The sequence below is a fragment of the Dama dama genome, chromosome 6 (genome assembly GCF_033118175.1).
Source record: "Dama dama isolate Ldn47 chromosome 6, ASM3311817v1, whole genome shotgun sequence".
NCBI classification, from domain to species: domain Eukaryota; kingdom Metazoa; phylum Chordata; class Mammalia; order Artiodactyla; family Cervidae; genus Dama; species Dama dama.
Window position 1 is genome coordinate 1,396,304 of NC_083686.1, and position 15,205 is coordinate 1,411,508.

The 15,205-nt window shown below is 67.0% G+C and overlaps 1 protein-coding gene across 2 annotated transcripts; it reads right to left on the minus strand.

Annotated features, from left to right (window-relative positions):
* Positions 1 to 311: 311 nt before the first annotated feature.
* MXD4 (MAX dimerization protein 4) lies at positions 312 to 14,091 on the minus strand. Of its 2 annotated transcripts, XR_009693360.1 has the most exons (7): positions 13,937 to 14,091; positions 13,746 to 13,845; positions 10,416 to 10,445; positions 4,841 to 4,955; positions 3,791 to 3,953; positions 2,978 to 3,616; positions 312 to 2,388 (listed from the first exon to the last, which is right to left on the minus strand). XR_009693360.1 is itself a non-coding variant. In XM_061145377.1 (6 exons), the coding sequence occupies exons 1-6, from the start codon at positions 13,998 to 14,000 to the stop codon at positions 3,459 to 3,461; spliced, it is 630 nt and encodes a 209-aa protein (XP_061001360.1). In that variant the 5' UTR covers positions 14,001 to 14,091; the 3' UTR covers positions 312 to 3,458. The 2 variants fall into 2 exon arrangements, 1 of the variants encoding a protein (XP_061001360.1); XM_061145377.1 differs by having other exon boundaries at positions 312 to 3,616.
* Positions 14,092 to 15,205: the final 1,114 nt, after the last annotated feature.

Sequence of the window (15,205 nt, forward strand, 5' to 3'; positions counted from 1 at the left end):
TCGGGGTCGTGACCCAGCCCCAGGGGCCAAGTCAGGCTGGCAGCAAGACCTCCCGCCTGGCAAAGAGACCCAGGATGGCAGGGGGATGGCTTCCACCTCTACCCCACCTTCATCTCCAGGGGATGTCCAGGCAGGCAGCTCTGATACTGGGGTGCTGGCAGCCGGCTCCTAGGAAGGGGAGGCCCGTGGTCTGCAGGGTCTCCCAGAAAGCCAAGGCTCCCAATACAGTGGTGAGGACCACCGAGGCCGCCCAATGAGCTGAGGGGAGGGAAGCCCAACACAGGGATGGAAAGAACGGGAAGACAGAAAGGTGAGGTATAAAAATCTGTATTTATATTACAAAGACAGAACGGTACAGCACAGTCCCTCCCGGTGAACAGGCTGGGGGGGGGGGGGGGCGGCCCTCTCTTTCCAGCGAGGATCTTGTTACATGCCCACCCGGCCAGCACCAGGCCCCCTGGGCGGCACCCCCCGACCCCTGACTCTGGTGCGGAACCTGCCCTGTGTCCAAGACATGGCTGGAGAGGTGTGGGGTCAGAGTCCTGCGTGCATGCAGTGGGGATGGCCCAGGTGAGCTGGCCCTGCGAGAGACGGGGGTGGGAGAGTGGGGGAAACCTGCCTCACCCAGCACATGGGGTCACCCAGAGCCCCACAGGAGGTGGGGGCCTTTAGGACCGTGGCCGGGCGCACGGCCCCATCACCAGGAAAGTGAGCTCGGGCGCTGTGCTTCGGAGGCCCGCCCTGCGTGGGGAGGGCCAGGGCTGCACGGAGCGGGGTGCCTTCCTCTGGCCTCCCCAGCCAGCGGGGCCTGTGCTGAGGCCTGGGGGCTGCCTCACACCGTGAGGGTGTGGACCCAAACCCAAGCTCGGGCTTCCAGGATCTCGGCCACCAAGAGCCACGTGGGCATGAGGGCACATGAGGGAAGGTGCAGCCCAACCCCCCCCGCCCCCCGGGCCCTGTTCTGGTCCTGGTTGCTTTCTACAGACCCCATGACACTCAGGTTTGCTCTTAACGACCCTCTGGTCCCCCTGGCCACCAGTGCAGGTGGCTGGGGGAGGGGGTGGGCACGTGATCAGCTCCAGCCATGTCTTGGGCACAGACCTCACTGCCGGTGGTGAGGAGAGAAATTTGGGGCCCAGCATCCCTGGGTGGCGAGTGAGACCAACCTGCCCGCCCCCCCCCCCCCCCCCCCCCAGTCCACAGGGGAACCATGGCCTGCAAAGTCACAGGCTGAGCATCTCCCAGCCAGGAAGGTCAGCTGGGGAGAACTCTGCAGGCCAGAGGAGAACCTCTCCCAGGGGTTGGGGGTGAGGATGGGGGTGGCTGGAGAATTGATGCTCTAGAATTCAGAACACAGAGCTCCCCAAGGGCCTGCAGTTGCATGTCCTAAGGAAGGCTCTTAACTGTGGGTGATCCTGCCCTGCTCCAAGGCTGTGGGGTCCTTGCAAGGAACGCGCAGTGAACAAGCTCAGGCAGATGGGAGAAGCCCCTCTGGCCATGCTGGGCCCGAGAGGAGCTGGAAGGAGGTACCAACAGCGCAGTTTGCCTTGCAGCCGCCACAACATGCAGCAGTCTCCCCAGCCGCCTGCACCATCCCTGCCTCAAGCCTGCTCCCCACCGCCCTCCCAGGCCCCTGGAGGGCAGGTTCTGCGCCAGAGTCATCTCCTGGGACCCCTTTGTGCCTCAGCAAGCCACCCTCCTGGGGTGTCCATTGGCGCGACCGAAGGTAGACGCAAGTTCCCCACCCCTTCCCCGTCGCAATCTGGAAATTGGCTACAATGCACCAGACAGAGGGGCAGACGCTACTCTGAGTCGGCCCACAGCCCCCCCACCAAAATATTGCTGTGTGGTCCCCGGGGACAATGCCTTGGGGACAAAAGGCCAGGAGAAGGCTCCTAATGCCCAGGCCTGTTCACCCAGGGTGAACGTTTGTCTTCAGAAGCTGCCAGTGTCTGACATCCGGAGTCCTTGCTCAGGGCGGGGAGAAGGGAGGCTTCAAGCTGAGTGCAGGAAGGAACCTACTTTTCGGGTTAGCGCCCCCCCCCCCCCACCCTAGGGGGTCAGACTGTGCAGCGGGGGGGGTCAGGAGGACCACAGGTCACGGCCCCTCCCACCGGGGGACAGAGCAGAACCCTGCCGCCGCACAGCCCCCCCAGGCCGACCTGGCCTGGCCGACTCGCTCCCAGGGGGCTTGGCTGTGGGGAGAGGGCCAGGAGGGCACCTGGGGGCGTCCCGTGAGCCACGCGGGAGATGCTGGTGGTGGCGGTCGGGGTGGGGCCAGACACGGGACACAAGGCACACGCGGACGACGCCGACAGACGAGTGACAGACGAGTCCCTGAGACGCTGGGTCGCTCCCACCCCTCAGCAAACAAGGACGCGAAAACGGCTAGGAAAATAGAGTAGAAAAAATCTCATACAGGAAATAGGCGGCACACAGCGACAGCGGCCGAGTCCGAGTCGGCAGAGCGCTTTATCTTTAAAAATGTTTCTCCTGTGTTTTGGGGGGACAGCTGCTCTCCCGGGAGTCCTGTTCTGGACTGCTGGGATGCGCAGCAACTTTTTGCTTGGTGTTGTTTTACAGGGAGGTGAGAGAGCCTCTGAGGACCCCGTGGTTTCAACCCCCAGCCCCCGCTGGGAGGGGTGCCTGCCCTGTGCAGTCTGGGCAGGTGGGCTGGGGGTGGGAGGGGGGACCAGGCACAGGCCAGGGGCCAGCATGTGCCCAACTGACCCCTGAAGGCCCCGGGACGTGTGCCCTCTGGGTCCAGTGACCACCTGTCTGCATGTGTGCATGTGTGTGCGAGCAGGCGTGTGTGCCTAGGTGCGTGCGTGTGCACATCTGAGGGACCTAAGAACAGAGCAGAAGCCGCCGAAGTCAGGGTGGGGTAGCCTGGCAGCCCCCCCGGAAGCCCAGCCCTGGCTCCTGACACCTGCAGGTGCAAAGGCTGCCGTCCACCCACCGGTCCCAGGGTGCTCACCCGAGTCCCGCCCTTCACGGATCCCTCCGTCCACGCCTCAGGATCCTACGTGGACCAACAGATGGACGGATGGACGGAGAGCCACGCCTTCCTTCCTCGGTCCACTCCTTTCTCCTGGGATCCAGGGTTAGGGTCTGAGCTCCCCGTGGTGGTCATTAAGCCCCTCACACGGCGCCCGCCGAGGTTTGCAGCAATGACATTTAATACTTCTGGAATGATTGGGTATCTGAGAACACGCGGTGCGCGGCTATGCTGGGCTCCCGCATGTGGGAGCTGGGCCCCGCCTCCCGAAGGGGTCCCTGCCCGGGTGGGAGGAGCGGGCGGCGCGGTGGGCCCTGACCGGCAGGCGGGCAGCCCGGGCGGCGGCGGAGCTTCCAGAATGGCACAGCAGTGGGCCCGTGGAGAGGCTTCAAGGACCGGAGGGTCGACGCGCTCGGCCGGGCAGGCGGGCGGGCGGGCCGAGGAGCGGAGAGGGCAGCGCCTACGAGAGGCCGGGGCGGCCAGGCCGCCGGCACGGGGGCCCGAAGCTGACGTGGCTGCAGCCGCTGCCCCGCAGGCTGTAGTGGTCGTCCACGTCACTGCTGCTGCCCACACTGTCCAGCTCGCCGGGGCCAAACTCCATGCCCTCGACGTCCACTTCTGCGGAGAATGGACGGGGCGAGTCAGCGCCGGGCCCCCGAAGGGCCCCCCACTGCCCCTGGCCCTCGGGGCACCCGGCCTAGCTTCCTCATCCCGTCCCTGGGGCCACACCTCGAGCAAGCGCTGCCCCACCCCGCGGCTGCCAGCAGGCCAGCCCCCAACCCCGAGGCCCACCTTGCTCCGAGTCATCGGTGGAGACTGCGGAGCCCGTGCTGTCGGTGCGCACGCGCTCCAGGCTCTGCGCCGACAGCTGCTCCAGGCGCCGCTTCAGGAAGCGATGCTCCCGCTGCAGCTGTTCCTTGATGCTCAGCGCCCGCCGGTCCTGCTCCTCCAGTTTCTGGGGGGTGGGGGGCACGGAGCTGTGAGCGGGGGGGTGGGGGGTGCGCCCTACCCCCGCCCCCCAGCCCTGTGCTCTGCCTCTGCTGACCACCTTCAGTTTCTGGGGAGTAGTGGGGGGGGGTGCGCTTTATGAGCCCAGGGGGGTGTGCCCCCCACACACACACCAGGACCCCAGGGCCCCCACACTGGGCGGGACCCAGAGGCCTGATTGATGCACCCCTCCTCTCCGCGCTCCCCCTGCCCTGTGCTGACCATCTGCTGACCGCCCCCAGAAGGCCCACAGCCACTAGCCAGCTTGACCAAACCAAGTCACGAGTGGTCCTGGAGCCCGGGACAGCGCCACCCAGCCCCGGCCTGGCACTCCAACTCAGACAACACTCTGCCTGCACAATCCGGCGGCCGCCTCCCTGCCCGCCCTCTGCACGCCTCCCAGGGCACAGAGCCACGGCCTCTCCATGAGGGCCCCAGGGCACCAGCTGAGTCCCGTCAAGACCCTGCCCGGGGGAGCCCACACCCACGCCATCGGGGGGCCCTGCGGGAGGACTGAACCCACCCTGGTGGGTCCCCAAACCCATCCCTCAGTCCTAAGGCCTCTAGAGCCAGCCCCTGGCAACATCTCACTCAGCCCACACCCCACTGCTAGCTCCTGGAGACCAACCCCTATGCCCGCCCAGAGCCTCCCCCCACGCCAGGACCTTGGGGGGCGATCTCCAGCCCACCCACCCCCCAACGGCCCACAGAATCCAACCTGCCCCTGCTGCGGCCGAGCACCCCACCCACCAGAGACCGCGGGCCCCCGCGGAGCCCCTGCTGGGCGGCCCGCAGCCCGTCCTCGGGCCTCGGGGTCCCCCCAGGGCGGTGGGGCTGCGACGGGCACCTGCTCACCTTGATGTGCATCTTGGCGCGCTTCAGGAGGCTCAGTGTGGTATGGCGGGTGCTGTCCGGGCCCAGGGGCACTAGCTGCTTGAGCTGCTCCAGGTAGAGCCGGAGTTTGGCTCGTCTGAAAGAGCCAAAAACACGACAGTCAGGCCGAGGCAGCTTGGCCCCTGGGGCAGGTCAGCGGAGCAGAAGGAAAGCTCGGGGGGCTTGGGGGGCATGGGGGGCGCGGGGCCAGCAGACTCCCGCACAGACCTGCCTGCCCAGGGCCGCTCCCAGGTGCCCCTCCCAGCCCGAATGGCAGCGCCCCCAGCCCCCCACAGCCTGCCAGAAGCCCCAGGAGAGGAACAGGCCCTGAGGTTAGGCCTGTGTGGCCAACACAGCTTCTGGGGCTGCGAGTGATGCCGCCAGGCTCCGAGAGCCCTGGCTCCCCTGCCGTCCCCTCCCTCCACAACGGGGTCCAGAAGCCTTGGGGGGACAACTTGGAGGAGGAGAAGCAAGGCCGCCGGTCAGGCTTCCCGGGGCGCAGAGGTCCAAGACACCCCCAACGAGCTTTCCACCCCCCGCCTCGCCAAGCGCAGGGTGCTCTCTGGGCACTATTGTCACCGTGGAAATGTGAGTCCATCCGAGTCAGGGAAGGCCGCAGACAAGCCCCCCACCCGCGTCTGGGACCCCCTCAGAAACTGCCTCGCTCTAGATCCTGTCCCCGTGTCCACGCAGGTGAACGCAGTCTCCCCACGAAACCCTAAGACCCAACAGCATCTGCTCAGGTCAGGGCCTCGGGCGAGGAGCTGTGACCTGGAAGTGCCCTTCTTCCCCAGCTCCGCTCATCGGGGATGGGCGGCCAGGCTCACCCTCAAAGCATGCTGATGGCCAGGGGCCTCTGCTACGTCCACATGCCCACCAGAGCCCATGCAGGCCGCCCAAGTGGTTTCTAAACCAAGCTGTCTGTTCAGCTGACACTCTCAGGAGAGGGACGAGGGCAGGCACCCCCACCCCCGGCCAGGCTCTGCCACCCCGCTGCCCCGCCATCAGCAGAGCCAGCGCGCACACCCCCCACCTCAGGCGCCAACCCTGGCAGCTCCACCTTCCATCCCCCTCGTTCCAAAGCCAGCCTCCCTCAGTGTCTGGAAGGAAAGCAGGCCGCGATGGCCACGTCCCTTGGGCAGAGGGGGCTCCCAAAGTGCAGAGACGGAGGGCGCAGGAGCCAACCCCCCCCCCCCGCTGTGATAACAGCCCCATCCGATGGGGGGCAGGGCTGACCCAGCTGCCAGGGCCAGCCACCCACGTCCACGCCGCACCGTCCTGCAGACCGGCCCCTTGCCAGCTGGCACCCCAGCCCCGGGCAGCGGGGCCCAGAGTTCTACAAGTGACCTTGAGTTTGACCTTAGAACGTCCAGAACACGAGACTGAGGCTGCAGTCAGACCCCAGGCCGCCCGGAGCAGGGCCATGGGCACCAGAGCCGTGAGAGGGGCCCGCAGTGGGCTCACAGCCCGACAGCCTCAGGGCCCCGGTGAACAGCTTCGTGCGCGAGCACGGCTCGCAGTCAGAGACCCCTGGGGCCCCCTGACCTGCCACCTGCAGCCAGCTCACGAATGGGGCTCCCCGTCTACTCAGGCAAATGGCAATGCTCATAATCCACCATCTGGGTACACACGCGGTACGTGATCTTTTGTGGAAAATCAGAAGATGCAAATCAAAAGGAAAACAAATGAGTAAAAAGGACCCCCCGTGTTCCACCACCTCATCATCTCAGAGTACTCCACGTTTCCACACCATGACCAGAGTGTACGTGTCAGCAGACAGAGCAGTGACAGGTGACCCAAGGAACAGTCAAAAAATAAAGCAGTGAGCACACAAGAGAGACTGCACAGGACACAATGAAGAGCAGGAAACACGCGTCTCCACGTGACGTGGTTGGCAACATTTATTGCTTTGGCTTTGTGCGTTCTTTTCTATTTTCCAGGTTCTCTATGCTAAAAACCCACATATTACTTTTACATTCAGGAAAAGACACATTTGTACAAGGAAGAATAAACACAGGTAAAAGACAAACAACAACAGGAAAATATCTGCAATACACATAAAAGACAAACAGTGAGTATTCGTGACATTTTCAGCTCACACACATCAAAGATTAAAAAAAAGGAGTACCTTCATGGGAAAATAGGCAAAGGACACAAACAGGCAAGTTGCAGAACACGAACGGCTAACCTAACACAAAACCGACACCATCTCACCGTGACCTAGGAAAGGAGAACTCGCCCAGGAGATGCTGATTTGGGCTGAAACAGAAAAGGTGTGACTCGCTGTTGGGCTGCCCAGAGGGCACTCACACCCTCCTTGGTGGGATGGCAGTTCTGAAGGGCCACCAAGGCGGCTCAACCCTCAACTGGCATTTCTAAGTCTAGCATCTTGGCCCCGTGAATCCATCTCCACCTCCAGACCCACAAGACCCGACCCAACCCTACAAGAGTACTGTCTGCGCTTCCTGGAGAGCCGTCACTAAGAACCCCGTGCGCACCCGGCCGAGACACCGCACGGACTCAGGCGGACAGCGCGCGCGGGCGTTGGGGGAAAAGTCAAGTTAGGAAATAGCGGGTGGCAAGGTTCTGCTCCCATCCCTGAGGACCACGCGGAAGAGGATGGCAGGCTCCGCGCCCAGCTGCCCAGGACGCTGCCCCTGGGGTGGGGCGTGGGGGCTGGGGAGTCCATGCTTGCCCACGACATCCGTGAACAGCGTTCCTGAGAAGTCAGAAAGAAGCAGCTTCTCAAGAGACAAGGAGAAGCTGCTGGCTACAGCCGTGCCATGCTCAGCTCAGGATGAGCTGCCCAGCCAGCCCCCAGGTGGGGAGGTCCGGCTGGGCCACAGGGCCGGCAGTGGGCAGCAGGCCTCCCCCGACCTCTCAGAGCCGGAGGGGTGTGCCAAGGAGCTGGGTGGCAATGGGCTCTGCCCGGCCCTCCTCCTGAGCTGCTACAGCACCAGGCCCTCCGCCAGCGCCCCGCGGCTACACCTGGCATTCCTGGGAGCTCTGAACACCCGCCACTTCCTGCAGGAGCCCCGTGTGGACCGGAGGGCAGACCCGCACGACTGCTAATGGCAGCTCCTGCCCGGGCGACTGGCTACAGCCTGGCCCCCAATGAGGGCCCTCCTTGTCTCCAGAAGCCCCGCTCCTCGGCGATGAGCTGCCGTGCCAGGCGCCCCAGGCCCAAAGGGCAGGGCGGCCGCGCTCTGAAGAGCCCCAGACCTGGCTCCAGGGAAGGGGTGACGCCGACAGTGACCCATAGACCCCTGGCGGCTGAGACGGGGGGCGAGGCAGCCCGCTTCCACCCCGCCTCCCTGTACTGACTGCTGTGAGGGGGCAAGGCCTGGCGGGGCTGCACCAGGCGGACGGGGCAGCTGCCCTGCACACCTCCCGTGCAGGGACCCACACGTAGGAGCCGAATGACCACGTCCATGCTGGGGAGACAGAGGCGGGCAGGGCTCCACCGAGGGCCCTGGGCTGGCCTTTGTGGTGGGGACTGCCCCACCGTGGGGTGCCGAGGACAGCCTCTCCCCTACAAAAGCGAAAGCCTGGAGCTGAGCCACAGGTGCCAGGGAACACAGCCGCCACGGCCCACCGTCACCGGGGTCAGGAGCTGAGCACTGGCCCGGGAGGAATGGCTGGAGTGGCCGTCTCTGTGGGGAGGACGGAGGAGGAGCAGGGCAGGCTGGGTGGGCTGGGGGGCCGCCCGCTCAGAGGCATGGGAAGGGGAAGCCCAGCAGCCCAAGGTGACACACCTCCAGGGAAGCCAGCATCCAGGGAGGGTGACCCCCAGATGCTTCCTGCCTTCCCCGGGACAGCAGGCGGCCCTTCCTGTGGCCAGCAGCCAGGCGCATCCGGCACCAGCCCCAGGCAGCCACGGGCCGAGCCACGGCTGAGGTCCCCGACAGGGTCCCCAGCTCCAGGACCCTGGGCTCCTCAGAGCTGACCATGCCTGCCTCCGGGCCAGCCAGGAACAGAGGCCCCTGCACTGGGCTGGGGTGGGGGGTGGGTACATGGAGACCCCAGGCCGCCCACCACCCCCACCCCGTCTCAAAAGGGCCCCCCAAGGCCCAGCCTCAGGACTGGCTCTGGGAGAAGGAGGCTGAGCCCAAGGCCAGGGTCAAGGGGCGGCTGCAAGGGTCAAAGGCCAGCCCTCATCCCCCGCCTCCTCCTCCCCCTGCTGTAGTGTCCTCGACACTTGCCCTCCTGCATCATCACCCCCCCGTCTGCGCTGGGGGGCCGTTCCCCAGGTACCACCCCGGGGAGCCTTCCCCAGGGCACCCCCACCTGCCGGCCCAGGCTCCAGGACCCCGGTTGAGCCTGGCCAACTCCCCTGGCCAGGGAGCAACCCAGGGCCAGGATGGCTCTCTCAGGAACCCCACAAACGCACAGGAGCGGTCCAGGAAGCGTGGCTCCTCCAGAGAACACGGCGTCCTGTCCCCGCTCAGCGCCCGCCCAGCAGAGGCCCCGATCCCAGGGGGGCGGAAGCTGGCGCTGCCGTGGGTGTAGGCGTGGGGTGGGAACACACAGAGCCGGCCAAGCTCTGGGGCAAGCTGCAACCGTCCATCTCGCGTGCAGACCCCCAGTCCCCACCCCACTCCAGGCCAAGAGAGCAGGGAAGAACCAGCCCACCCGAAGACGGGAGCCAAGGTCAGGAGAAAACTACCGCTCACATCCCGGGGGAGTCACCCCTGGTCCCGGCCTTGGGGCTCCTGGACGCACCCACAGCTCCCCGTCGGTACTGCCGGGGTCGGTCACAAGGACACGTGTCCCAGAGGCCGAGCCTGGCCAGGCCTGCTCCCCCTGCAGAGGGCGGTCTGCAGGCTGGGGCCAGCCAGGGGACGGAGGGCCAGCGGAGGGCATAGGGCCCTGGGGTGCATCGGGGCTCGGGGGAGCAGCCCCTCCGGGCCACCCTTCTCACCACAGGCCCGACGCTCCTCAGAGGAGGACCAGAGAGGGCCCGGTTCGGTGGTCAGCAGGTGGGCATGAAGCAGGCCTCCACCGGATCCTGCCCGAAGCAGAGCTTCCCACCAGGCCCACGTGGCCAAGCCCTGGATGCCCACCCCACCGCCTGTGGACAAGACCGCTCAGAACTCCTTGGAAGTCAGGGCCCCAGGGCTGGGGCCTCCAGACCGAGAGGGCTGAACCTTCCCGGTAGGAGGCCAGCATCCTAAAGGCTAAAGGAGCTGCTCCCAAAAGGGTTCAGTTACCCCGAAACAGATGGGCTCCTCCTCCAGGGAGCCGGCCCTGACTGACACATGGGGCCCCGCCCGAAGTCCCTGACCCTGCACACAGACCCCTGCTTCTGCACCCCCAGGCAGAGCTCCCAAGGGCAGGGAGGGCCTGGAGCTCCAGCCCCGCTGTCTGGCTTAGCAGAACCCAGGAGCCCAGCCGCCTGCACCCCCCGGACAAGGGCCCACCCGGCAGCGTGCTAAGCCAGGCCGGGAGGCAAAGGCGGGGAGAGGGGGTGAGGGCTGGCTGCAACACCCCTGGGCAGAAGGGCAGGTGTGACGAGCCAGGAGGCTCACACGGGGTGGTGAGGGGAAAGACCGCTTACCTGTGCTTTTCTAGTTCATTGTGTGAGGACCTGTGTGGAGAAACAAAGACAGAGCTCACTACGCCGCCCACCGCCAGGGCACAGTGGCTCAGGCCGCCCGGGGGTCCGGAGACCTTGCAGATGGCACGGGTGGTGAGCAACGGCTGACCGGAAGCTGGGGCACCTCGCCGGTGACCAAGAGACAGAGGGGTGCCACCATGTCCAGGATGCCCAGCCAGCAGGAGGGCCTGGGCCCCTTCCAGAGCGGTGGGCCAGGCCCGCCGGAGCAGCAGGAGCCGGCCCTGGGACTGACCACCCTCCGCTCCCAAGGCGGCTGGGCACCGAGCCATCTGCATCTTCAGCTGTCCACTTCCCGAGGCCAGCAGGGCACCGGGAGCACAGAGGCCAAGCCCCTCAGGTCCCCAGGCTTGGCCTCTGTGCTCCCGGTGCCCGAGCACCCCAGCCCAGTGTCACCAGCCAGGGCACCGCCCCACCCCATCCGGCTCACACAGCCGCAGGGCTGCAGCTCGCCATTCCCACGGGGACGCCTGGCGAGCAGAGTGGTCCCAGGCCAGGGGGCATCAGCCCAGAAGGCAGCCTCTGAGACACGGGTGCTTCTGGGCCAGCCCTCTGCTTCACTGCTTCCCTGCGGGGCTGAGGCCTGGGAGGACCGGCCTCTCTGGGGCCGGCAGCCCCCACTGCTGCCCAAACCCTGCCACCTTTGGATGGAAGCAGAGTCTGAGCACCAGAGAGGGCAGGGCTGTGGCAGAGGACCCAGGCCACCTCGGAACGCACCCAGACGGGCCCCAGGCCCGCACCCCACTCCCTCCCGGAGCCCTGCCACCTCCGCCCGCCCACCCTCGCCCTCCTGCTCTGGGGATCCCGGGGTCAGGTGTCTCCCATCCCGACCTCGTGGGCTCGCCTGTCCAGCCTGCCTCTGCCATCTGCCATGGCTCGGCGTCCCAGCACAGCCCCACGGGCCCAAGGCCTCCTCTCCTCCCACCCGGGCAGCTGGCTCCCGGGCGGCCCTGTAGAGCCTCAGAACCTCCACGTTCCAGGGCCTCGAGGGCTTCGCTGGTCACATGGGCTGGGCAGGGCGCCTCCGAAACTCTGCCAGGGCTGGCGGGGCGGGGGCACAGCCGTCAGGCTCCTTGCTGGCCTGGACGGCAGCCCGGCGCCGTGGATCTGTGGGTCTGCTCGCTCATAAGGGGCGTGAGGGGCGGCCAGTGTCCTTTGGCGAGGGGCCTGGCAGCCTGACCCTCACAGATGGAGGCAGTACTGCTTGGGCAGCCTGGGGACACACAGGGGCCAGAGCCCTCCTGAAGCTCTCCCCTCGTCCCCAACACTTGTGGAGCCCTGTGGGGAGACTGTCACTTGGGTCCCAGGATCACAGCAGCCTGGGGAAGGCAGAGACTGCCTGTCTAGGGCCCTGCTAGGTGGGTCCCTGATATCACCACTGGTTCCCCCCTTTAACCCCTCGAAGGAGGCACTCTTGTGCCCACTTCCCTGTAGGACCTGATCCCTGACCAAGGGCCAGCTCCAGTCCCCTCCTGAACCAATGCCCCTTCCTGTAGCCCCGGCAGTGGTGGGGGTCACCGTCTCCCCCAGCACGTACTACCCTTCTGCCCCACCTCCCAGGCCTTGTCCTGGTCCCCTCTGTGCCCACCCCCTCCCCCACCTAAGGGGGACACAGACCTTGCAGGCATGCAGCTGCCTCGCCAAGTCAGGCCTTTACATCCTGTGCCCTGAACCCTGGCCCCTGGTCTGGGCCGCCCGACGCCCGGCTGGGCCAGGACAGCCACGTGGGGTGCCCTGGGAGCCCTGGGGTGACTAAAGCACTGGGCTCCCCCCAGAGGAGCAGCAGGGAGGTGCACCCTGGCTCGGAAGACCCTCTGGGTCCCTCCCGAGTGCCCTCGAGGTCTCCACCCCAGCAGAGCGCTGGGGGCAGAGGGCCCACCTCGGAACAGGAGCCCTGGAGACGGGAGGGCGGCCCTAGCAAATGGTTCAGTCTCCTGTGCCTCCCTTTCCTCAGCTCAGAGATAAAAATAACATCTCCTTCATGGGGCTGGGTGGCCATTAACTAGCACATGCGAGAGAGCCCTAGCCGTGTTCTTGGTTACCAGCTTTGGGTACCTGAGCCATAGGACTGAAAAGTCACCGTCCAAAGTTTTCCACGGGTGGCAGGGCGCTTGGGACAGTGGGAACCAACAGCAGGAGCCTAGCTGGCTCACCAAGGAGGCCTGAGGCCCTGCTGTCCCCCCACCAGCACACCCCCTGCCCCAAACGGTCTCCAGCAGGGGACCCGGGGCTGGGACTCAGAGGCATGTCCAGCCAGAGCAGATGGAGACTCCACCGCTTTCTTGCCAGGCCCAGGGCGCCAAGACGTCACAGGAGATGGGTCCCTGTGCCAGCCTTTCTATTTCCCAAGAACGAGCAGGCCACAGGAATGAGCCGCACCCTCTGCCAAGAGGCCCCCAAGCCCCCTGGAAGTGCAGCTCCCGGCCTGGCAACATGGGCCAGAACCAACATGGGCCGCTGGGCACCACCAGGTGTGCTGTGGTCCCCAGGGCAGCCAGAGAGTGGAATCCCCGCGGGGGCCCTCGCTGAGGGTTCCCTCTCCCACCCAGACACGTGCACCCGGGCTTTCGGGCTTCCTCAGCCCAGGTCCCAGGCCAGCCTGCAGCACACCAGCCTGCAGCCCCTCCCGGCCCCTTAGGAAAAGGGCCTCTGACCCAAAAGACAGGGACCCCGGCAGTGATTGCTGGAGTTTCACTTGGGTCAGGAAGCTGGGTGGGAGCGGCGGGCACCGTGTGAGGGCCCGGGGACCCGGGGCAGGGCCTCCAGCCTGCAGATCCCGGGGGCCTGGGGGCACTCGGCCCAGCAGCAGGGCTCGGCTCTTAGCGGAAATGCAACCCACCGGCCCGCGGCGGGCAGAGGTCAGGGCCAGCGGGCCCACGCTGCTTCCGCGCCGAACCTCAGTTTCCCCAGACCCAGGGGGCACCGGCCAGCGCCCCTGACAACTTTCTTCCCGCGCGGAAAAGTCCAGAACAAGCCTGGGGCGGAGAGCCGCCCCGGGAAGAGACCCCGGGCAACGGGCGCTGTACGCGTGGCACTGTTTACGCGAGAGGCCGAGGAGGCGCGGCCCGCGGGGAAGATGGCGACGGGGCGGGCGCGGCCGGCCGGGCGGGGCTGCGGCGGCCCGGGCGCCTCCTCCTCCAGGCGGGCCGCCGGGCCGCGCGGGCCAGGGTCGGGCCCAGCGTGGGGAGCGCGCTCCGGGGTGGGCGGGGGGCGTAAAGCCCCGCGGCCCGGGCCGGGGCAGGGGACGCCGCGCGCGCGCGCGGGGGGCGGTACCTGTTGTTCGGGGCCTTGCGCACCAGGCCGGCCGCCTTTGTTTTCTTCCTGGCGAAGTCGCCGTCGAAGGGCAGCACCGACGCGTAGCCGTGCTCGGCCTCTGCGGACAGACGGCGCGGTCAGCGGGCCCCCGGCCCCGGCCCCGCCCGCCCGCCCGCGGTCCGGCCGCACAAAGGGGCGCGGGGCTCTACCTCGGTCCCTGCGCTCCAGGTACTCGGCCGCCTCCAGCAGGATCAGCAGGGAGTTCAGCTCCATCCTCCCGCCTGCCCGCCCCCCGCGTGCGCGCTCCGGGACGGCGGCGGCCGCTGCCCGGCCGGCTCCGCTCGCCGCCCGCCCCGCGCGCCCGGCGGCCCCACTTCCCCAGACGCCCGCGGACTCCCCGAGCGCTCGGCCGCCACCCCTCCGCCTCGAGGCCCTCAAATTGACACATAAGGGCGAGCGGCGGCCGGCGCAGCAAATGAGAGCCGGCGCTCGTGCGGCGGGGGCGGGCCCTGGGCCCTGCCGGGGCCAATGGGAGCCGGCCGCACGCCTCGGGCGGGGCCGAGAATGTTGACAGCTGCGAGCCTCCGCTCCGATAGGCCCGCCGCGGTAGTAACAATTTAGAAGCCCAAGCTTAGCAACAGCACGTGGGGGCCCGGCCCCCACGCCCGCTGATTGGCGGCCGGCGTGCATGTTAAGTAGGTACCTCGCGCCTATTGGCCCAGAGCGGGCCATGTAAAGTAGGGCCGGCGGAGCCAATGGTTGGCCGCGGGGCGCGCGGCCAATGAGGGCGCCGCGGCCGGACGCGTTGCCGAGAGGAAGCCGAGCGCGGCGGGGCCATCCTCCGCCCGGCCCCCGCGCGAGGGCCCGCTGGGGCTCGGGGAGCGATTGGGACACCTCGCCGGCCCGCCGGTCCGCGTTCTCTGCGCAGGAACCTGTCGCCCCGAGCCTGCTGCCGCACTGGCGTCGCGGAAGTTCGGGTCCTCGCGGTTTCCTTGGGGGGTCTGTTGTGAGGCTGCAAAAAACGGCAACCCTCCCCGCCGGACACAGCGAGACCCCGGGAAAGGCTCGGGCTTGGAGGAGGGGCGTAGACGGTCTGAGCCTAACGGTCAGGGCTTCCTGAGGATCTCAGTAGGGAAACTGAGGCCCACAGCTGGAGGGGTCCCTCAGAGCCGCCCAGTGGACCCTAGGGCGGAAGGAAGAATCTGAGAAAAGAAGGGGGACAACGCTCTGCCGCCACAGTCTAGACTGGCTCCCATGAGTAGAGGACTGCGTGATCACGTCTGGCCCAAAGGGTGGGGACATTCCAAGAGGCTAGCACTTGTCCCCTTTGGCCACGGAAGCGCTTTCTAGGGAAGAAAATTGCTTTGCCAGGGAGGGGAGCTCTCATGAGCTCCCAGCTGGCTGGCGGGTGGCCCTAGTGACCCCTGACCCTAAGCTGGCCCACAGAAGCAGGACAGGCTGCCTGGGGGTGGGGGCAG

Excerpts from the sequence above, each read along its gene's own strand:
- MXD4 (XM_061145377.1), bottom strand. The coding sequence starts at position 14,000 with ATGGAGCTGAACTCCCTGCTGATCCTGCTGGAGGCGGCCGAGTACCTG. Across the intron at positions 10,446-13,745 it reads CGCAAGGCCCCGAACAACAG|GTCCTCACACAATGAACTAG; the intron begins GTACCGCCCCCC and ends TTCTCCACACAG. Across the intron at positions 3,954-4,840 it reads GCGCCAAGATGCACATCAAG|AAACTGGAGGAGCAGGACCG; the intron begins GTGAGCAGGTGC and ends CCCACCCCCCAG.